Source organism: Enhydra lutris, unplaced genomic scaffold (genome assembly GCF_002288905.1).
Source record: "Enhydra lutris kenyoni isolate GAN:26980312 unplaced genomic scaffold, ASM228890v2 scaffoldscaffold14, whole genome shotgun sequence".
In the NCBI taxonomy this organism is placed as follows: Eukaryota; Metazoa; Chordata; class Mammalia; order Carnivora; family Mustelidae; genus Enhydra; species Enhydra lutris.
This window is the reverse complement of record NW_019154098.1, coordinates 49,057,928-49,081,724: the sequence shown is the minus strand read 5'-3', so window position 1 is coordinate 49,081,724 and position 23,797 is coordinate 49,057,928. Positions and strand designations below refer to the sequence as shown.

At 35.6% G+C, this 23,797-nt stretch overlaps 1 protein-coding gene across 1 annotated transcript in view; it reads left to right on the top strand.

The window, feature by feature from the left end:
• LOC111146500 (cyclic nucleotide binding domain containing 1) overlaps positions 1 to 23,797 on the top strand; it is a 461,604-nt gene that overhangs the window by 46,420 nt on the left and 391,387 nt on the right. Inside the window, exon 4 of the mRNA XM_022502041.1 lies at positions 18,463 to 18,621. Within this exon, the coding sequence (XP_022357749.1) occupies positions 18,463 to 18,621 (159 nt within the window). The remainder of the gene's footprint in view (positions 1 to 18,462; positions 18,622 to 23,797) is intronic.

Sequence of the window (23,797 nt, the reverse complement as noted above, 5' to 3'; positions counted from 1 at the left end):
AGCCTGCTTCCCTCTCTCTCTCTCTCTCTCTCTCTCTCTGTCTGCCTCTCCGTCTACTTGTGATCTCTCTCTGTCAAATAAATAAATAAAATCTTTAAAAAAAATAAAATACAATTTCATAAAATATATTAAGAAATTATAAATCTCTAAGCTTAGCTTGCACTGGTCCTTCATGTAATGTGATAAACCCATATATGCCTGGATGGTGGGACTAGAGCTTGGGTGATTCAGAGAAGCTTTTGGCAGAATATAATTGATGAGGAAACATGAATCTTGGCAGACACTAAATACCTACACCATTAAAACTATTCATCAATAGCTTTTACCTATTATCATTATTGCTGTATTCAACACTCTATAATTCATTTAACATAAACGTCGTGTAAACACAAATGTCATGTGACAGATATAATAGTAAGACTTTGAAGTATAGTATGTGCCTGGTTGTGAACATCTGGTGAGAATGCCTGATGGCAGGCATTTGCTAAATATCAAAGAGCAGGAGAGTAGACGAAATGCTTCATACAACCATTAAATTCACTTGGAGCAATGCCACATTAATGAAAATAAATGGAAGACCTGGCTGAGATATAGGGAAACAGTTCTACCTGAGCAAAAAATGTGAATACAGAGCAAAAATGAGATCAAAGACTGGTCAGAACTATAATGATTATCTAAAATTTATTTTATTTATGAATTAAGTAGAGAGAAGGTAAATTTTTGGTAGATTCACGGACACAGGATATCAAATAGACAACATTTCTTTTAAAAAAGCACTGAGTTTTCACCCAAATGACTTGGATTTGAGTTTCTGTTTTGCACAATTGTGGCAGCATGAGTTTGGGAAAGTCTCTGAATATCAACTGCTCTAAGTCAGGAAGAGAAGATAATATCCTCCTTCAGAATTATGCATGGAACAAACTTTTTAATTGTACTGACTCTTATTATTATCATGGACTTATAGATATAAGCAGTGATGTTTTATATAGATTTATACCAACTGTCAAGAAATTCTGCCTGTTTTCAAGTGAGTTAACAACGACAATAATGAATTAATACATATAATACAGTAACAAATCACTGCATTCTTCACTTCAACAGGTTTAATACTTACCATTTTTTTTTAAGATTTTATTTATTTGTCAGAGAGGGAGAGAGAGCGAGTGCAGGCAGACAGAATGGCAGGCAGAGGCAGAGGGAGAAGCAGGCTCCCTGCCGAGCAAGGAGCCCGATGCGGGACTCGATCCCAGGACGCTGGGATCATGACCTGAGCCGAAGGCAGCTGCTTAACCAACTGAACCACCCAGGCATCCCGATACTGACCATTTTTTAAACAAAAAAAGACAGACTTAAAAAATCTTCCTAATTAAAATATACTTGACACACAATATTACATTAATTTCAGGTATAAAACAGTGATTCAGCAAAACTGTACATTTTGCTATGCTCACAAGTGTATCTACCATCCGTCACCATACAATGGTATTACAGTACCACTGACTATATGCTCTAGGCTGTGCCTATCATCCCTGTCCCTTAGTCATTCCATAACTGGAAGCCTGTATCCCGCACTCTCCTTCACCCATTGTGCCCTCCCTCCCAATCTGGAAACCACTAATTTGCTCTTTGTATTTATGGGTCTCCTTCTGCTTTTATTTGTTTATGTATTTGTTTTATTTTTTAGATTCTTTATACGGTATTTGCCTTTCTCTGTCTGAGTTATTTCATTTAACATAACACCCTCTGGGGCCATCCATGTTGTTACATATGGCAAGATCTCATTCTTTTTCTTATGGCTAAGTAATATTCCATTGTATATATACCACATCTTCTTTATCCATTCATCAATGGACATTTTGGGTTGCTTCTATATCTTGTCTGTTATAAATAATGCTTCAATAAACAGGAGTGCATATATCTTTTTTAGTTAGTGTTTTCATTTCTTTGGGTGACTGTCCATTAGTGAAATTATTGACTTGTATTTCTATTTTCAATTTTTTGAGGAAACTCTATACTGCTATCCACAGTAGCTGTACCAATTTTTATTCCCATCAACAGTGCATGAGCCAACACTTGTTATTTCTTAGAAAAGACATAGACTTTATTATTTTTTTTAAGATTTTATCCATCTACTTGACAGACAGAGATTACAAGTAGGCAGAGAGGCAGGCAGAGAGAGAGAGAGAGAGAGAGGGGAGGAAGCAGGCTCCCCGCTAAGCAGAGAGCCCGATGTGGGGCTCGATCCCAGGACCCTGGGATTATGACCTGAGCCGAAGGCAGAGACTTTAACCCACTGAGCCACCCAGGTGCCCCCAAAAGACATAAACTTTAATCAGTATACCTTCATATCAGTTCATTTCTGGAGTAAAAAGTTTAAGGAAATGATAGTAACTGAGAAAACAATAAGCATCACAGAATGTGGTAATCTTTGTTGAAGATATATTTATCAAATAAGTAATGTTTTAGGAGGGTAAGAATTCATGTATTTACAAGGAAGCTTGTATTCTTATTTTACTTTTATAAATCTTTTGACTTACCTTTTTGGATAGTAAGGTTAGAGACAATATACTTTTTTTTTTTCTTTTAGAGAATGAAAAAAAATGACTAAGTTGCAACTTTTATACTGGGAAAATTTAGTTCACATTTTTAACCTTTTTTCATTTGTCTGTGGGCTTGTTTTAATGTTAAACTACAAAGTTGTGTATGGGCTTTGGTTATAATGTACTCGTCTCATCAAATGTAGCATCAAATCAAACATTGCACTTACTATGCAGAGTGTGGCATTTTAGAATTTTTTGATACATTTTTACTTGACATTTTAATGAAGTCCAATCAGTATCTATTATTTAAAAAAATTTAATTCTAATTAGACATAGGATCAAATAAGGACAAAGAAAAAGGAGTAACTTGCTATGTTTAGAAGGAGTTTCAGGTTTATAACTAGTAACAGGTTATAACAGGTTTATAACCAGATAATGGTAAAATTCAGTAAAACCATTTTAACTTAGCTTGTGTTATATAACTTACAACTGAATAATTTGACCTGGGAAGAGTAAAAGGATTTTAGTAGTGTGCCATACTGTGCCCATCAACCCCAGGATTTTACTAAGAGTATTTTTTCAACATGCTAAAGGCATCCTGACCAGAAGAGGTCTCCTGGGATGCTTCTCATGGGCCCAGAAGTCTGGCCATGCTCAGTTGGGCAAATTACTAATTACCACAAAAGCTGTCAAAGCATGTTTTGTATAAGGAATTGATGCTTCAGTTTGGACTTCAGATTCTAAAGAGAGTAGGATATCCCAGCTGCTTGAACTGAAACTCAAAATTTTACTTCTAGATCTAAAAGCAGTAGTAACATGTACCTTTGATCTGGGTTAAAATGATGTGGAACTTCTCCGTAATAAATATATTTTTTCCAAACACATTTTAAAACAGCCATTTGGTATAGTACACATACTACCTTGATGGATTATAAATTCTCTCTAAAACTGTAAGTGCAGAAAATGCTGGAAAACAAAGATGAATATCTGGAGATGAAGCAACTGAAAACCTAGAGCAAATGGATTCTGATAGACTGACTCAAAAAAAAAATCTCTACAAAATTACTTTCTTAGCTTGTGGTTTTCTTTTGAGATTTGGACTTCATTTCATTCCCTAGCATTGTGAAAATTATCCATGTGCTCAGCTACATCTAAGTAGTGCTTATTTCATGCTAGCTTGAATCTGGCCTCAGGGTAATTAAACATAGGATATTTGAAAAATGTGTATTTAACATTAGAACAAATGGAACTCTCCTTTTTATGATTATAAACCCCCTATTTTCTCTGAAGTTCTGAGGTCTATTGAATGAGATGCTCCCTGTGTCTTTTTAAAGTCAGAACTATCATAATTCTGTTGAACTATTTTTCTCTAAATAGAAAAGCAAAAATTTACATTATCTGGAAGAAATCTTACGATATGTTTTATCATTTGTTTATTCATTTAAGTAATATATACTGAGTACTGACCATATGTTAAGTACAAGTCACACGAGGTCTCCACTCAAGATATGGCTTCGTAGCACTGGCAGGCACAAAGAGGTAACAAAAAATATATATATATAAGTATCACAGGTGACAGAGGTGATTGGGAGGTGGTTTCCACTCAGAGTACTTATGTTAATAGCAGACAATGTACTGGAAGATCAGCGCAAGCATCCTTGAGGAAGTGATGTTGAAGTTCAGGGATAAATAAGAGTTGGCCAGGAGAAGGTAAATGGTCCCTGAGACAAAAACAAAAGAAAAGAAAACAAAACCAAAACACCCAAGTGCATGCGATGATCTTCACACTGTTTATTATATAAGTTCTGGTGAAGCTATTTTGTCTGGTATACTAATTGCCTAGTTTAGTAGTTGCCACCAGAAAGTTGTTGAAAAATTTTTTTCCAAAATCTTTAGTTAATTTCTTCCATATGTATCAAGATGGGGGCGCTGGTGGCTGAGAGTGCAGGTAGAGAAGATAGGAGGAAAGAAAAAAAGAAAGCAGAAGGAAGGAAGGAAAGAAGGAAGGAAGGAAGAAGAAAGGAAGAAAAAGGAAAGGAAAAGAGAATGAAAGAAAGAAGGAAAGCGAAAAGGAAGGGGAAAAAGGAAAGAGGAAGAAAGGGAGAAAGGCAAGGGAGAAATGAAGGACTGACATGCTAGCTCATGAAAGCAATATTTGGACCTTTTGGAGAATTTTATGATGGGAAGGGGAGGGAAGTTTATAGAAATCTAACTAGTTGCCTCACCCATGCTCTGATGTCTTTTGTGGCCCAGATCAAAATCTTTACTGTGGCAGTATCGTAGCAAAGTGGGGTAGGATTTCCCTGCATTAGAGTGGACTGTTAGAAGAAAGTTTCAAGTCTGAGTCAAAAGAAACCTACCATCCATGTTTACATCTGCCACTGAGGAATGGCTGATTATGCTAAAAGGAAGGCCTTTTTGGCACACTTCCTTCCTGATCTAACTAAATTAGACAATTTGGTTAGATTTAGATCGTTTTGGTTAGAATTATACCTGGGAATATCTGCTGAGGAAGGTTGAATGGCTCTGCCTGGGGTAGAGGCATTCTAACTTGGAGTTGTGGAGCTGTCCAGGAGAGAGGAAAGGCAGAGAAAACAAGGGGCAGACAAGAAGCAAGAGGAGCCAGGAAATAATTGGAGAAGTGTGTACAGAGTAAGGAGAAACCATTGATCCTAGGCATTGGGTTGAGGACATTTAAGAAAGCCCTATTTATGGATTTCAAGTATGCTGTTCTATATGTGGTACAGCATCTCTTTAGGATAACTGCAGTGTTTGATGAAATCTATTAAACTTACAAATGCTCTAAATATTTGGTTTAGTTTAGTTTTGTTTTGTTTTGTTGAGGAAATATAGTCAGAGCTGGTTTTATTTCTGGATAAATAAGACATGGAGTAAAGAATAAGGAAGAAATAGTACAATCTGGGGAAATACTGAAATCTTAAGGAGAGCTTTGTACTTCTGTGGATTTGCATGGGACTTTATCTAGATTTTAAGAGGCCAGTAGAACCCAGCTTTCATAATTTGTATTGCATGAAATTCCTGACCAATATCCTGATAATGGAAAAATGTGATACCATCAGTTAAGAGACAGGTAGTAGACGTGGTGCAATTATGAGTTCAGCTGGAGGAGTATTGTAAATGTTGATGTATTTTCTTATAAATCCCGTTCATCAAAGACCATATGCAACTAAAGGGGAAAAGCCATCTTTGATTCAAATGGAGTCAGTTCTATGATTTGAAAGGCTGTAGTTGAATGTTTGGATCTTCTTCCAGATTATGTACTATTGGTGGCAGGAAATTTGCCTCCCTATGCTTCCAAATTGGCCTTTCCATTCTTCAAAACTAGATGCTTCATTCATTACGTAAAGTAGCCATATGAGGCTGAGATCTCCTCAAAGAGATTACTTTGAAAAGAGGAATAGAAATTCTAAAAATTTACTGGACACATTTTCTCTGCATTTTAGTTTTCTCTTCAATAAATTAAGTCCAGTGTGAGTGATGGTATTGCTGAATGGTTACACTGTGTTTTATCATTGTTTCTTAACAGTCAGTAATCATTAATTCCTATACAGAAGTCAGGTAGAGAGGCTTGGTACTGAAACAATGTTTTCTATAAAATGTGGAAATGGGGTTAGAAAAGAAACTTGATAAAAGCCACTGAAGGGAGTGTGTAAGAGCTTAACAAAGCTAATTTAAGAATGCTGAGAATAATTAAAGATCAGTAAAAATTAGATAATGTAGATTTGTAATCACCAAGTGTGTTACCAGTTCAGCAATGTTCTGTGGGTGGAAAAAGTAGGGTGATTAAAAAGGAAAAATTAAAACGATATATACCTGAGAACTGAGAGAGTGAACAAAATAAACGCTTCTTTGTTTGGGTTTGGAGGTTAGCAGATGTTTGTTGAATTGGATTGTGAATACAGGGAGTTTAGGTTATAAGTGAAGACAGAGCATGGTATTTGATTACTCTTATAAATATATATTAATATATTGTTATATTAAAGGTTGTCTTTAGATATCCCACCTTTTAAAATCTGAGCTTTTTAATTTCAACTAATCCTTAGTAAATAAATAAGCTTTATGAAATAATTTCACTTTCTTGCATTTTCATATGGCTTGTCATATATTATGGAAAATGTATTGCTGTTTTATTCCATAGAATACATGTTAAGTCCAGCTGTTCACATTTAACTGTGGATTTTCTATTGCTCTTTGGAAACGAAAAGAGGAGACTTTGAGTTTGGCATAGACATTTTTTTTTAGTAGAAACTAGGGAAATACTGCTTACCTCTGTCTAATCTTAAAATATTCTTTCTTATATTATAAGAGATGACAGGATTCCAATGTTTGCTGTCAAGAGTACGTAATGGAACTTGCCTTTGAATCCTCAGTTGTTACTTTGGATATGTTGGCAACGTGTAGGACAAAGTCAGCACTATTGTACAGCATAAGAAAAAGCTTGCAATTTATTAACTTGCATCTTGGGGATGGCATTTACCCATAATTATTTCCCAGGTTTGTCATTAGTGATAATTAAGCTAAGCTTAATAAATGGAGTATACATAGTACACTTAAAGTGACTGTATTTATTTGTATTTTTATGAGTCAGGCTGACTTTATTTAAGAAAAAAAAAAAGGATCCGAGAATCCTCATATTTTACTCTGGCTCTAACTACTGCCTAGTAAAATTTATAAGATTTACAGAAAAGTGGGGGATGGAGTTACAGATTTGGGGAAATTATTTTTTAAAAAGTTTGTAAGACCTATAATACAAGAATACACAGATTGCAATGTGTTGTTCTGATGGCCTTTGGACTACTCACATCTGGGTTTGTTGTTCTGCAATTTAGCAATTGTGTTGCCTTAACAAGATTACCTAAAACTTGGACTCTTAGTCTCTTCATCTAAAATAGAGACAATAATACATACTCTATAGTCATGTTGGAAGACTGACTGAGATAATGTATACTAAATGTTATTTTATTTTGCTTGGTGGTGGTGCTAAATCCCAGTCACCTGAATTTATTGAGGCCTTTTTTTTGTCTTTAATATAGCCAATTTAAAAACATTGATAGCTAAAAAAACTATAATGTTGCACAAAACTATTATTTTACTAATGCATGATTGTGGAATATGCACTGGCCATTTAGAAAACATTGGTCCACTGGGTTATACAGATCTTAAAAATGTTGACATGTTTATGCAATATATGAAGGTCACAGTTTTTTAATATCATCACTAATCATCAGAAAAGCCTTAAGTGTTAGGAATTTGTCAAGTTTACAGACGTGGATACAAGTTTTCTAAAAATCAAATTTTACTTGAAAGCTTGAATTTTATCATAAGTGACAGATACTGTATATTTGAAGTGACAACTGTATATTTGAAGTGACAATTTGAAGTGTCACTCATTTTTGAGAAAATATATTCCAAACATCAAAGTCATTTATTATCATTTGTTTTTTGGCTATTCTTTCAAGTAAATATGAAGTGCAGTGAAAAAAATGGATAGTTTAGCTTACAAATTAGATAATAACTCACTTTTGAGACAAGAATCCATTTGAAATGCTGCAAAAATTCTTTATTCTTTTCATTTTGTCACACAGAATATCACAAAAAAAAGTGTACTCAGGGTCAGAGGATTGAGATTTAATAAAATTAATATTTTTTCTGGCTTTTTAAAAATTGCAAGTGTGTGGCAGTGAATAATTCAGTGACTTCTGATATAGTTTGATCTCATTACTTTGAATCATGCTTAGTTGCAAATAGTTTTACCCATCATTATTTTTGCATGACTAAACTTCAACACAGCAAAAGAGGGAAATCACATCTTAGTGGTATTGTGATCTTTTTAAATAATATTTTTTCTCTTTATAGTTACTGAGGAATTAAATAACAGTGATTTCCTATAGTCTATATAACTTAATAAATGCATGAAACATGATTAATATTTTACAATTAGATTCACAAAAATAAAAAATTTAATAATATCATGGTGGCAGTGAGAATGTAGAGCAACTGAAACTTACACCTGGACTACATTTTTAGCCATTTTAGAAAATAAATTGGCTAATTATTAATATAATTGAGGATGAACATACATTCTGACTTAAAAATTCTAATCCTGGGTCTATTCCCTGGAGAAGTTGTGTATATACAAGACTAGTCATGGTAGGCAAGTTTGTATAAAGCAAGCAAACCAACAAAAAGCAAAACAAACCTGGAAACAAAATCTCAGTTGCCCACAGACTGAGAAAATGGGAATAGAAAACCCCCTTTGTGATAATAAACAAACGAAATCTTAGATAGCAGTAAAATGAGTGAAAGATAGTCATTAAGTCTCATAAACACAGTGTGAACAATAACAAAAAAGCAAGTTACAGAATGCTTAAGAATTCATTTCTATCAAGTGCAAAAATAAATATGCAAAATTAAAATTAAGTTTTTAAAGGGATGCATACATTTTTGATTAATCTGTATAATGAAGACCAAGGAACAAAATTCAGGGTAGTTCTTATCTCTGGAGTGAGTGCTACATCTGTCCATGGAGAAGTAGTTGTATAGTGCCACAGGTACTTTATAAAGATCTGAATGGGTACACTAACACTGTTTTATTGTTATTATTTTTTTTTTTTTGAAAGTCAAAAGAGAAAAACAGTTTATTGATGAAGAATTCAGAACTATTTGGTGGTGTTTCCTTCCAGACCTTTCAGTGCTAAGGAAGTTTTCTTTTCAACGCATATAATTTTGTGGCCTTTTGTCAAAGCCATATGGGCGTAGTACATATTACTCCATATTTTGGTAAAAATCTGTAATGCTTGACCAGCAGTTTATTACATGGATGTCCATGGAAGATGTGGACTTCTCCATTTTTAAAGATTTTATTTATTTATTTGACAGAGATCACAAGTAGGCAGAGAGGCAGGCAGAGAGAGAGGAGGAAGCAGGCTCCCTGCTGAGCAGAAAGCCCAATGCGGGGCTCGATCCCAGGACCCTGGGATCACGACCCGAGTCGAAAGCAGAGGCTTCAACCCACTGAGCCACCCAGGCTCCCCAACTTCTCCATTTTTACCATGATTTGACAGCGAGGTTGCCTTCTGGTTTGGGCTATTAGAGTTAATGATTAAACATGTTCCAGTGTACGTCTTTAGGATATCACATTTTTTTTTTTTTTTGGCCATGTAAGTGACATATTTTTTTTTCTTCCTGTATTTTTTTTTAATTTTTTTATAATCATATAGTATATTTTTATCCCCAGGGGTACAGGTCTGTGAATCGCCAGGTCCACACACTTCAGAGCACTCACCATAGCATATACCTTCCCCAATGTCCATAACCCCACCCCCCCTCTCCTAACCCCCCTCCCCCCATTAACCCTCAGTTTGTTTTGTGAGATTAAGAGTCACTTATGGTTTGTCTCCCTCCCAATCCCATCTTGTTTCATTTACTCTTCTCCTACCCCCTTAACCCCCCATGTTGCATCTCCTCTCCCTCATATCAGGGAGATCATATGATAGTTGTTTTTCTCCGATTGACTTATTTCGCTAAGCATGATACCCTCTAGTTCCATCCACGTCGTCACAAATGGCAAGATTTCATTTCTTTTGATGGCTGCATAGTATTCCATTGTGTATATATACCACATCTTCTTTATCCATTCGTCTGTTGACGGACATCTAGGTTCTTTCCATAGTTTGGCTATTGTAGACATTGCTGCTATAAACATTCGGGTGCACGTGCCCCTTCGGATCACTACGTTTGTATCTTTAGGGTAAATACCCAGTAGTGCAATTGCTGGGTCGTAAGGTAGCTCTATTTTCAACTTTTTGAGGAACCTCCATGCTGTTTTCCAGAGTGGTTGCACCAGCTTGCATTCCCACCAACAGTGTAGGAGGGTTCTCCTCTTTCCACATCCTTGCCAGCATCTGTCATTTCCTGACTTATTAATTTTAGCCATTCTGACTGATGTGAGGTGGTATCTCATTGTGGTTCTGATTTGTATTTCCCTGAAGCCGAGTGATATGGAGCACTTTTTCATGTGTCTGTTGGCCATTTGGATGTCTTCTTTGCAGAAATGTCTGTTCATGTCCTCTGCCCATTTCCTGATTGGATTATTTGTTCTTTGGGTGTTGAGTTTGCTAAGTTCTTTATAGATTTTGGACACTAGCCCTTTATCTGATATGTCATTTGCAAATATCTTCTCCCATTCTGTCAGTTGTCTTTTGGTTTTGTTAACTGTTCCCTTTGCTGTGCAAAAGCTTTTGATCTTGATAAAATCCCAATCGTTCATTTTTGCCCTTGCTTCCCTTGCCTTTGGCGATGTTCCTAGGAAGATGTTGCTGCGGCTGAGGTCTAAGAGGTTGCTGCCTGTGTTCTCCTCAAGGATTTTGATGGATTCCTTTCTCACATTGAGGTCCTTCATCCATTTTGAGTCTATTTTCGTGTGTGGTGTAAGGAAATGATCCAATTTCATTTTTCTGCATGTGGCTGTCCAATTTTCCCAACACCATTTATTGAAGAGGCTGTCTTTTTTCCATTGGACATTCTTTCCTGCTTTGTCGAAGATTAGTTGACCATAGAGTTGAGGGTCTATGTCTGGGCTCTCTATTTTGTTCCATTGATCTATGTGTCTGTTTTAGTGCCAGTACCATGCTGTCTTGATGATGACAGCTTTGTAATAGAGCTTGAAGTCCGGAATTGTGATGCCACCAACTTTGGCTTTCTTTTTCAATATTCCTTTGGCTATTCGAGGTCTTTTCTGGTTCCATATAAATTTTAGGATTATTTGTTCCATTTCTTTGAAAAAAAATGGATGGTACTTTGATAGGAATTGCATTAAATGTGTAGATTGCTTTAGGTAGCATAGACATTTTCACAATATTTATTCTTCTAATCCAGGAGCATGGAACATTTTTCCATTTCTTTGTGTCTTCCTCAATTTCTTTCATGTGTACTTTATAGTTTTCTGTGTATAGATTCTTAGTCTCTTTGGTTAGATTTATTCCTAGGTATCTTATAGTTTTGGGTGCAATTGTAAATGGGATTGACTCCTTAATGTCTCTTTCTTCTGTCTTGTTGTTGGTGTAGAGAAATGCAACTGATTTCTGTGCATTGATTTTATATCCTGACACTTTACTGAATTCCTGTACAAGTTCTAGCAGTTTTGGGGTGGAGTCTTTTGGGTTTTCCACATATAGTATCATATCATCTGCAAAGAGTGATCGTTTGACTTCTTCTTTGCCGATTTGGATGCCTTTAATTTCCTTTTGTTGTCTGATTGCTGAGGCTAGGACTTCTAGTACTATGTTGAATAGCAGGGGTGATAACGGACATCCCTGCCGTGTTCCTGACCTTAGCGGAAAAGCTTTCAGTTTTTCTCCATTGAGAATGATATTTGCGGTGGGTTTTTCATAGATGGCTTTGATAATATTGAGGTATGTGCCGTCTATCCCTACGCTTTGAAGAGTTTTGATCAGGAAGGGATGCTGTACTTTGTCAAATGCTTTTTCAGCATCTATGGAGAGGATCATATGGTTCTTGTTCTTTCTTTTATTAATGTGTTGTATCACATTGATTGATTTGCGGATGTTGAACCAACCTTGCAGCCCTGGAATAAATCCCACTTGGTCGTGGTGAATAATCCTTTTAATGTACTGTTGAATCCTATTGGCTAGTATTTTGGCGAGAATTTTTGCATCTGTGTTCATCAAGGATATTGGTCTGTAGTTCTCTTTTTTGATGGGATCCTTGTCTGGTTTTGGGATCAAGGTGATGCTGGCCTCATCAAATGAGTTTGGAAGTTTTCCTTCCATTTCTGTTTTTTGGAACAGTTTCAGGAGAATAGGAATTAGTTCTTTAAATGTTTGGTAGAATTCCCCTGGGAAGCCGTCTGGCCCTGGGCTTTTGTTTGTTTGGAGATTTTTGATGACTGTTTCAATCTCCTTACTGGTTATGGGTCTGTTCAGGCTTTCTATTTCTTCCTGGTTCAGTTGTGGTAGTTTATATGTCTCTAGGAATGCATCCATTTCTTCCAGATTGTCAAATTTGTTGGCGTAGAGTTGCTCATAGTATGTTCTTATAATTGTCTGTATTTCTTTGGTGTTCGTTGTGATCTCTCCTCTTTCATTCATGATTTTATTTATTTGGGTCCTTTCTCTTTTCTTTTTGATAAGTCTGGCCAGAGGTTTATCAATCTTATTAATTCTTTCAAAGAACCAGCTCCTAGTTTCGTTGATATGTTCTATTGTTTTTTTGGTTTCTATTTCATTGATTTCTGCTCTGATCTTTATGATTTCTCTTCTCCTGCTGGGTTTAGGGTTTCTTTCTTGTTCTTTCTCCAGCTCCTTTAGGTGTAGGGTTAGGTTGTGTACCTGAGACCTTTCTTGTTTCTTGAGAAAGGCTTGTACCGCTATATATTTTCCTCTCAGGACTGCCTTTGTTGTGTCCCACAGATTCTGAACCGTTGTGTTTTCATTATCATTTGTTTCCATGAATTTTTTCAATTCTTCTTTAATTTCCTGGTTGACCCATTCATTCTTTAGAAGGATGCTGTTTAGTCTCCATGTATTTGGGTTCTTTCCAAATTTCCTCTTGTGATTGAGTTCTAGCTTCAGAGCATTGTGGTCTGAAAATACGCAGGGAATGATCCCAATCTTTTGATAACGGTTGAGACCTGATTTAGGACCAAGAATGTGATCTATTCTGGAGAATGTCCCATGTGCACTAGAGAAGAATGTGTATTTTCTTGCTTTGGGATGAAATGTTCTGAATATATCTGTGATGTCCACCTGGTCCAGTGTGTCATTTAAGGCCTTGATTTCCTTGTTGATCTTTTGCTTGGATGATCTGTCCATTTCAGTGAGGGGAGTGTTAAAATCCCCTACTATTATTGTATTATTGTTGATGTGTTTCTTTGATTTTGTTATTAATTGGTTTATATAGTTGGCTGCTCCCATGTTAGGGGCATAGATATTTAAAATTGTTAGATCTTCTTGTTGGACAGTTCCTTTGAGTATGATATAGTGTCCTTCCTCATCTCTTATTATAGTCTTTGGCTTAAAATCTAAATGATCTGATATAAGGATTGCCACTCCTGCTTACCATGCTAATGGACATCAGAAGAAAGCAGGAGTGTTTTATTGTTATTTTTAAAAGTACAATGTATTATGTATTTTTTAACTTAATAATCAATAGAAAAAATGCCAAAACTTTAAAAAGTTAATAGCAGAGAAATGAATAGAATTGCCTAATTACTGGCTCATTATGATAACTATCCAATTCTATAGATAATTTCATGCATCCCTATCATTTACCTTGAGTAAAAATTAATTCAGAAATAATTAGATGTAATGATTCCAAAAAATATGGAAAGATTGCTAGAAGATATTAATCTGTCTTATAATGTCTATGTCTATTTGACATGGTCAATATATTTTTGAGTCGAATTTAGCATCTTTAGAAATTTCTTCAGCAGGAAAATTCCTTGTATGTCCTTGTTTAAAAAAGGAATATTTTTTAAACTCTTTTCATCTTGAATGTCCCAGTTTAAAACTCTCTGTGAGAGACATTATCTTTTCCTACATTTTTACACTCTTATAAGAACCCTATGATTGTTTTTCACAACATGTATAAATTCTTTATCACTTTCATTAGCTTTCAATAACATATTTGGAGACTGATTATACTATTAGTGCCTTCCTGCATTGGGTAGTAAGGAACATATTGGCTAAGCCAGACTGTCCTGAGACCTTGTTGCCCAGGAGATACCTGGCTGGCCCTGTCCAATGATGGCCAATATTACATGTTGCATCAGAAGTTGCATGGGTGAAGTCCTGGTCATGGTAGGGCTTTCCAAGACATGATAGGACCTTATCTTAAATAGGTGTATGACCATCATTATAAGCCAAGTATGTGTCCTGTGAGGAAATGGGGGAGACTTTTGAAACCATGCTCACTGATGACTGATGATATCATGTGTTTCCTGCTGAGATATGTATACACTGACTTTATTGCAATAAAATGGAGTAAGTGGCATTAAGAAAAAAAAAGGTAGTAAGGAACATAAAGGCAGAAATACAATTGTTTGTCTAATGAACTTTACCTAGCAACCTCACTAAGTTCTCTTATGAAATTTGTAGATACTAGAATAGTGGTAATGCCATGTCATTAATAATAATGTCATTAATAATTATAATGTCATCTGACAAAAAAATAACATTTTTACTGATACATTCTGGTTTTTACACTTTTTACTTGTATTTTAATGCCTAAGACCTCCATTATTGTATTGAATAGGTTAGAGCAGGATAAATGTCTTATTTCTAATTCCAGAGGCAAAGCTTTTTAAATTTTAGTTTAAGTATAATATTTGTTGTATTTTTAAAATACTTTTGTCATATTAAGAAAGTTTGTTATTTCTAGTTTTGTAGGATTTTATATTACACATAAATATTATATCATATGAAGTGTTTAGATAATCGTAACTTTTCTATTTCATTAATGTATTGAATTACATACCTGAAATAATATTCCTGGTATAGTCTCAACTAGGCTATGCTTTACTTTCTTCTAAAATTATTACTGGATTCTGTTTATTAGTATTTTGCTTAGAATTTTTGCATCTATATTGTGATATTGGCTTGTTTTTTCTTTTCTTGTAATATCCTTGCCAGGTGTTGATATTGAGGCTATGTTGGCTTCCTAAAACTAGCTGGAAAGTATAACTGTCTTTTGTATTTTCTAAAAGTGTTTGGCTTTATTTATTTATTAAGAGTTTTGGAGCACCTAGGTGGCTCAGTTGTTAAGAGTCTGCCTTTGGCTTGGGTCATGATCCCAGGGTCCTGAGATAGAGCCCCACATCAGGCTTCCTGCTCAGTAGAAGCCTGCTTTCTCCCTCTTCCACTCCCCCTGCTTGTGTTCCCTCTCTCATTTATTTGTCTCTCTGTGTCAAATAAATAAATAAATAAAATCTTAAAAAAAAAAGTTTGACTTCATCATTAAGACCATTTTGACCAGGAGTTTCTTTGCGGAAAGAGTTTTATTTATTAGTTATATATATTTTTTTAAGGTTTTGTTTATTTATTTGACAGAGAGAGACACAGTGAGAGAGAGGAACACAAGCAGTGGGGGTTGGAGAGGGAGAAGTAGGTTTTCTGCTGAGCAGGGTACGGGGCTCAATCCCAGGACCTGGTGATCATGACCTAAGCCAAGGGCAGACACTTAACGACTGAGTCACCCAGGTGCCCCTTATTAGTTATATTCTTTAAAATATTTAGAACAATTAAAATTTTCTATTTCTTGTATCAGTTTGGTAATTTGCACTTTTACAGTGATTTATCTCATTCTAAGCTTTCAGATTTATTGGTGTGAAATTATCAATAATATGATAATTTTATATCGGAGATCTGTGATGAAATCTCCTTTTTCATTCCTGATATTTATTTCTACTTTCTCTCTTTTTGTTCTTGATCAATTTTTTGCTAAGTGCAGTAGATCTGGTTTTTCCAAGTTTATTAGATTTTTAAATAACCAAGTTTTGGTATTGTTTATTACTCGGCTTTAAGAGATGTTTTTTTTTCTTTATTGTATACTTCTACTTATTTTGGATATACCTTGCTCTTTTTTTCTCACTTCTTGAGGTGGATCCTTAGCTCATTGATTATCAATTTAAAAAAAAATACATCCACTTAAAGCAGTAAGTTTCTTTCTAATTAGTTTTATATATACCTTTTTAGTCTAATGCCTGAAAAATCCTTAAGATGATCAATTGAAAAAAGAGCAGTAAAACAGCTAATCATTGAGAAAAAAGGGACAAATCTTTCTGTACAATCCCAATGAATTGTCAAATTAGATTAGAGGGTAAAAGAATCCTAAACACATTAGATACGGAAGCATTGTATTTTACACACACACACACACACACACACACACACATACACAACATAGTTATACAAATATTGCGCATCTTGGCACAATCTTAGCATATAATGACTAAGACTTTATGAAAAAAATCTTTAGAGGCCTGAGAATAACACAAAGGATTCAGTTTTCAAGTTAAACCCATGAGTATCAGAGATTTTACCCCATATCAAACTTTGCTTAAAAAATTTAAAGGTACAGGTTATTGTGGAATATAGAGAGATGCAGAAGTCTGAGATCACCAACATAGCTCTCCAGAAAAGAGCTGAATCATGTCCATGGCCTTCCATACTCCTGCTTGCCTTGTCTTCTTGTACAATTTATTAACTTCTCATGAAATGATTTTTGCATTTTGTATGACTGATTTTTTTAGACTATATATATTGCATTATTACTAGTTTTACTATATAATGGTGAGGATAATTTTCTACCATTTCCTGAAGAGCATAGAGCACAATTTAATCAATTAATCAATTAATGTGTATGGCCACCTATTTGTTCCTGTTGCTTTTGTTGGTTTAGTATCTCCTGGTTAATTTTAAGAAGCTTAAATATCACTGGGGACTATTGTGAATCCTTTGGCTGCCTTGAGATTTCCAACACAAAGTAGGAAATCAGGAGTCATGTGACTTGGACAAATAAGTGAACTTGGACTGGAAGAATACTAAGTCCAGTGGAGACTCACTTCCCAGATTCCTGCCACAAAGTCGGCCATATCTACCTCCCACTTTTCCTCCAGTCCATGGACCTCTCTTCTCCAGAATATAAAAACTTCATTCTATTTGCGTTTTAGCATCCAGGCTGGGTGGAGGAAAGCCAATTGCTTTGTACCTGAATTCTTATCATTGTTGAGTTTTACTGTGCTTACTATTTATGGTAGTAACTAGGGATAGAGTTTTAAGTGGAGTTCCAGGTCTGGAGGAATGGTTGAGGTTCTGTAAAAGGAATGGAAGAGAAACGGATTTTGGCTTTTAATTTTATCTTTGTAAGTTATGCTAGGCTATCTCATTTTTGTATACATCAAGTAAGTAAGTTTTACTACTGATATTTTAACATCTGCAAACTTTAGAGATATTACAGAAACTCTAGCTCTACTAGTTATGAGTGGTAAGAGAAATTATATAAACCCTTTAACCTGAAATGTCCTTATTATATCAATAAGGGATAATATTGCTTATTTCACATAGTTAATATTGATACGTGTATATAATGTTTAGCAAAACAACTAGCATAAAAACTCAAGTATGCATTAGATGTTAATGTGATTATTTACTGTTATTATTCCAATTAATGTTTATCTTATATTTAAGTATGATTTTTATATTCTCTTGTATATAATATAGGTCAGTAATCTATGATAATTTTGGCTTTTATCATCTCCTGTACATTGTTTTTTTCTTAAGGATAGACAGCATTTGTTAGTTTTTGCTCTTAGGTTTTTAGTGACTTTTTGATAGGAATGCGTGGAGCTAAAAAAATGAATGGAGAATGGTCATTCAGTTATACATCTCCTGGGGACTTGGATGTATGACATACTGTAGCATAAGAATAAAGAAAAATGGCTTCTTTCAAGATGTTCATAATTTACCAGTTGGAAAAAAAAGTTTTTAAAAAGCACTTTTATTGTTGGTATTAAGTTTACACCAAAAAGCAAGTATATAGCTATAAAGACAAGGATGTTAACCATTGACTTCAAATATTTCCTTAAAGTATGTACACTTAGTTACAAAACATGTTCCAATCACTTAAGACAGTTATAATATGTATAACCAAGTTCTGTATGTAGAAAATATTTTATGTATGTCAGTGTTGAGGCTTAACAAGATGATGTATTTAACTGTACTACTGATGATTGGGGGAAGAAAGTAAGGCATTGAAAAGGCATACACTATTAAAATGCCAAATTATCTTACAACAGTGCCTTTCTAGTCTTGACAGTAAGGAGTTCATGTCAGTCATTTTGTACAATATGCAACACCATAATCTGTTATGTTCCTTTGTTCAGAAAATCTATCGAAGACACAGTAGAATATGAACCCCAAAAACGTGATGATTCTCACAATATAGCTATCCATGTTAAAATAGCACATGGTGGTCTTACTTTATATGAGCCCGAAAAATTTGAAGAAGAGTTTGTAGAATTCCTGGATATTTTAAAGAAATTGTAAGTATTTTTAATATATTACTTCTTGTAGTTGAATAATAGTTTTGAATAGCTCTACTTTTTTTTTTTTTTTTTTAAGTTAACTGCTTTCGGGTAAGTGTGCTTTAATTGTATTCTACCATTAGTGATTGATTCCGGGGAGGTAGAAATACTGAAGACTGTTTCTAGATGAATGGAGTCTTCATCAATTTCATCTTCATGGCATATCATGGATATATTGGTAATATATCCAACTGTGGCACATTTTAATTTTATGTTGCAAGCAAAATAGGTGTTATTTACTGATTGTGTTATTTACTGATTGTGTTAAATCAAAATTTAAGATTTCATCAGCTTATGGTTACTTGTCAGCTCTTCACAGCATTTAAACTATCTTCCCCATCACAGAGGCTTTAAGATAAACTTACCTCATATTCTTTTTAATTTCTTGGAAGACATTGTACAATGATTGGGACACCTTCCTGAAGGAAGAGGAGGAGAAGGAGAAAGGAGGGCTTAAATTTAGGTGGAAGCTGGTTTCCAGGGTTGGTATTGCATTTGTGAGTAAAATTAAAGTTGAAATGAAGATGAGAAGAATCTGTGATAATAGAATAGAATAAAATGAAGAGAAAGTGTCAAGACTAGAATTGTGCCCAAAATAAAAACCAGTAGCATGGAATGAGAAACCCAAAATCTGGCATTTATGTTTGGATGAATACACTAAGAATTCTATACTGGAAGCACTCTTCCTCAAAATTTTCATTGCAGGGGCACCTGGGTGGCTCAGTCAGTTAAATGGCTGACTCTTGATTTCAGCTCAGATTTTGAACTCATGGTCCTGAATTCATGCCCAGCATGGAGCCTACCTGAAAAAAAAATTAACACTGCAAATTTGAGAAAATATGGTCAGAACTTCCAGGAAATTTGAGAATAGTCAGTTTTCTGATACTTTTACTTAGAACAACATCAATGAAATAAACACAGCAAATACTAGTCCCCTTATAAGAAGGGCGCTGTGAGGGAATTGTAGAGAAGGAAATCATAACCACCTGTCATACAGGGGTATAATTAAACTGGTAAGCTGCAGAAATAGAAAATTTAATGAGAATGAGTTCAGTGATTATGCTAAATATATACTTTGGTAGAAAATCACTAAAGCACTGAAAGTTACTGGAGCTATAGTCACTTGCATTCCATTAAACCATAATGTTGACAAAAATTGCATTGGATTAAATATTTTAAGTGTCTGGAAACCTGTGAATCACTCACTGCTGATTTCAGATTGTACTGGGCTGCAGGATTTTCAGTGGGGTAATCTCTGTCTTTCTGAAAATAACAAAGCGGCACTTCCCAGATGACATAGGTTCTGTCTAAAATGCAGGAGGAGCTCAAGTGACATGGTTCTCTGGCAAGGTGTTAAAATCCTAAGAAGTAAATGTAGGCTGAAGGTAGGATAGAAATTAGAAATGGATAAAAACCCAGTACTATGTTAGCAAGACTGAGCAGGAGCCATGGTAGAAGGCTATCCAAACAGAAGATGGAATAGACAAAGAATCTACTGCCGCATCCTTAAGTGGACCTCCATGAAGTCCACTTAACAGTAAATCTACAAATATCCTAGACAGTAGATGTTGGGAGAGTGGCAATTTCCAGAACCCACTCCCTCACTCACATGTGAGAGAAAGTGTGGGTAGGTAGAGGAGATCTTGAAGTACTCCAAGCTCCTACTTGCAGTGGCTCAGAATTGGCCACGTATGACTTTTCAAAATGAAGGTAGCAGGTCTTGACAGCTGCCAATGGGTGGGACTGTGTCACTCACTGAGTTACAAGGGCAGAGTATATGAGAGGGGAACTCACTTTTATGTTTAATGTTCACAAAGCCTTTAATTTTTATACATAAAAATTCTGATTCATCCTCATATTAGTGCTTTGAAGTGGATATAATAAACTAGTCAGTAAAAGAGCAGTGCTTAGTCCATAATCTATATTTATTCTTCTGAAGACATGTTTTTATCTTCTTGTCTTCTTGGTGCACTAGTGTATTCACTTTCCATTACTGTATAAGAGATTATCATGAACATAGTGACTTAAAACAACATCCATTTATCATCTTTCTGGGCAAGGCTTAGTTGGGTCCTCTGCTCATGTCTCAAAAGGTTTCTTTTTTTTTATTAACATATAATGTACTATTTGTTTCAGAGGTACAGGTCTGTGATTCATCAGATTTACACAATATGTAGCACTATCCCCAACACATATGCCCCCAACTTCCATCACCCAGCCATCCCATCCATTCTGCCACCCCCATGCCCCAACTCCAGCAACTCTCACAAGGTTTCAATTAAGGTATTTGTGGAGCTACATTCTTTTCTGGAGCATGAGGTCCTCTTCCAAGGTCATAAGTGTTGGCAGAATTTGCTCCTTGTAGTTGTAGGGCTGAGGTCTCTACTTCCTTCCTGCCTCTCAGATAGGCACCCATTTCATCTCCTAAAGACCCGCAGATCCTTGCTGAATCACCATCCCTCAGACCTTTCTACAACATGGAAGCTTACATATTCAAAAGCCAGCAAGGGAAATTCTCTCTTTCTCCTATTCTGCTAAGATGAATTTTTATATAACTTAATCAAGGACATGTATATCCCATCACCTTTGTCATATTATATTGGTTAGAAATGAATGTTGGTTTTGCCCCCATCCCTAAAAACTCAGGTACGGGGGATGAGTGGAGGGTCTTAAGGTATGTTAGCCATATTTAATAACATCATAAGTCTCTGTAACTCAATCACATTTGCAGTGGGGCTGTGTGCTTTATGTACTCAGATAAAGTACTTTAACTAAAATTCTGTTTATTGATGGATAAGTTGTCATCTCTGTAGCTCACTTTATCTCTAACTGAACCATGATCAGATTGATGGGCTTCCTTCCTGATGTGATTTAACACATTTTTAAAAGTAACTATCTACTTTCTAAAATTCTTCAGTTTGTTATCCTGACTAAAATTTTAACAAATAAATTTTGAGTAATAGCAGCCTCTTTTTAAAGAAATGCAAGTATGCATGGGAAGATTAAAAAGCTGTTGCTTAGGGATACCTGGGTGGCTCTATTGGTTGAGCATCTGACTTGTGATTTTGGCTGGGATCATGATCTTGGGAGGTTGGAATCAAGCCTCTTATTGGGCTCTTTATTCTGAGTGTGGAGGCTGCTTGAGGATTCTCTCTCTCCCTCTCTCTCTCTGCCCCTCTTAAACACCACCCCCCATATGCATGCTCACACACACTCTCTCTCTCTCAAAAAGAAGAAGCTATTGCTTATTGGTAACTTGGTGAGATTTGGTTTAATCATATTGATTACTTACCTTCCATTTTAATTCAGCAGCTTTGAGTAAACAGTGCTGTGTGAGAGGAAGGATAAATGATTTTGAAACATTAAAATCATTAGAAATGGCAAGTCTGGGAGATGTCTTCAGCGAGGTGGGGGTTTGAGTAACTAAAAGATGCTGTGTAATTAGGAAGTGTGTGTGTGAAGAACAGACTGAGTAGGAAAGATGAGAGATAGAAAGAGGGGAGACTTTCTGTTAAATTTTTTGTTTTAAGGCGTATTGGATTCAATATAAGTCTGTAATGTTTATTAGTTAAGATTTTGGATTTTAACCAACAGAAATCGATTCTGGTTAAAACAAACAAACAAACAAACAAACACAAAAGATGGAGAAAGACAGGAAACCTATAGAAGAATATTGGGTAGCTCCCCAAATAGAAGAACTATGAGATACTGGAGATGATATGAGCTAGAGCACCTCTGAATGTCTCCTTGAGATACAACACTGGACTTGGGGCACCTGGTGGCTCAGTCAATTAAGCGTCTGTCTTTGGCTCAGGTCATGACCTTGGAGTCCTGGGATTGAGCCCCCTAGTGGGCTCCTTTGCTCAGTGGGGAGTCTTCTTGTTCCTTTCCCTCTGTCCCTCCCCCAGCTTGTGCTCTCTTTCTCTCTCACACAAATAAATAAATAAAATCTTAAAAAATATACAACACTGGACTCATTCAGCTACGAGTATTTTTGATTGGGAGTTTTAGGTTCACACTTTAGTTCAGGGATAAGAAGTCAGATTGTTGTAGTTTGGTTTTGTACCCACCCCTTGGATAAATACTGAAGGGGCAGTGCACTTCTATTGATAGTTTTACTGAGTTTATATTCAACTGGTAAGGGATAGCCTTTCTAAAGGGATAGCATTTCAAAAGAGAAACTATTTTAGAAGGAGGGGGAGATGGATCATGAATAAACATCAAAAGTTATGAACTAAAACATGACTTGGAATTTTAATTTATAAGTAAATTTACTGATTTAATATTTTGTTTCTGGCAATGTTCTTGGTATTGGGACTTTAGTGGTGAACACACAATATCTTTGCCCTAATGGGAGCTTATATTCTAGTGTGAGAGAGAGAGAGAGAGATAATAAACATGTGTATTATGTCAGTGAGTGATAAATGCTAGGAAGAAAAACTAATGCAGAATTGGGGGATAGGGTATGATGAAAATGATCAGAAAAGTCTTTTTTGAAAGGTGACATTGATTAGATAATTTCATGAAATAAGAGAGAACTAGGCAATCAAGTATCTTGGAGAAGTGCATTCCAGGCAATGCAGGAGCCCAGGATGGCAACATGTTTTGTAAATTGAAAAAGAAAAATTTAGCAAGGAGGCCAGTACTATGAAAATGCATGAGTGAAGGGAAAAGGTGGAAATGAGACTTTTGGAGGTAGTCAGGAATCAGATCATTACCTAGAGTCCTGTAGGCCATGGTAGGTTTTTAATCTTGATGTAACTGACAAAATGGGAGTGATGCATTGTGATTTAAATAGTAATAGGTCACGTGTGGAGAGCTGACTGGGAGTGTAGGAGATTTAGGGTGACCTTAGGAGGCTGTATGGAATTGGTCTTGGTGAGAGATGTCTTTAGCCTGAATTCTGTGTTAGGGAGTTTGGTTTGACATATAGAACTTGATTTTATTTATTTTTTTTAAGACATGAGTTTTCTTTTCTTTTCTTTTCTTTTTTAAGATTTTATTTATTTATTTGACAGAGATCACAAGTAGGCAGAGAGTCAGGCAGAGGGAGAGGGTGAAGCAGGCTCCCTGCTGAGCCAAGAGCCTGATGTGGGGCTTGTTCCCAGGACCCTGAGATCATGACCTGAGCTGA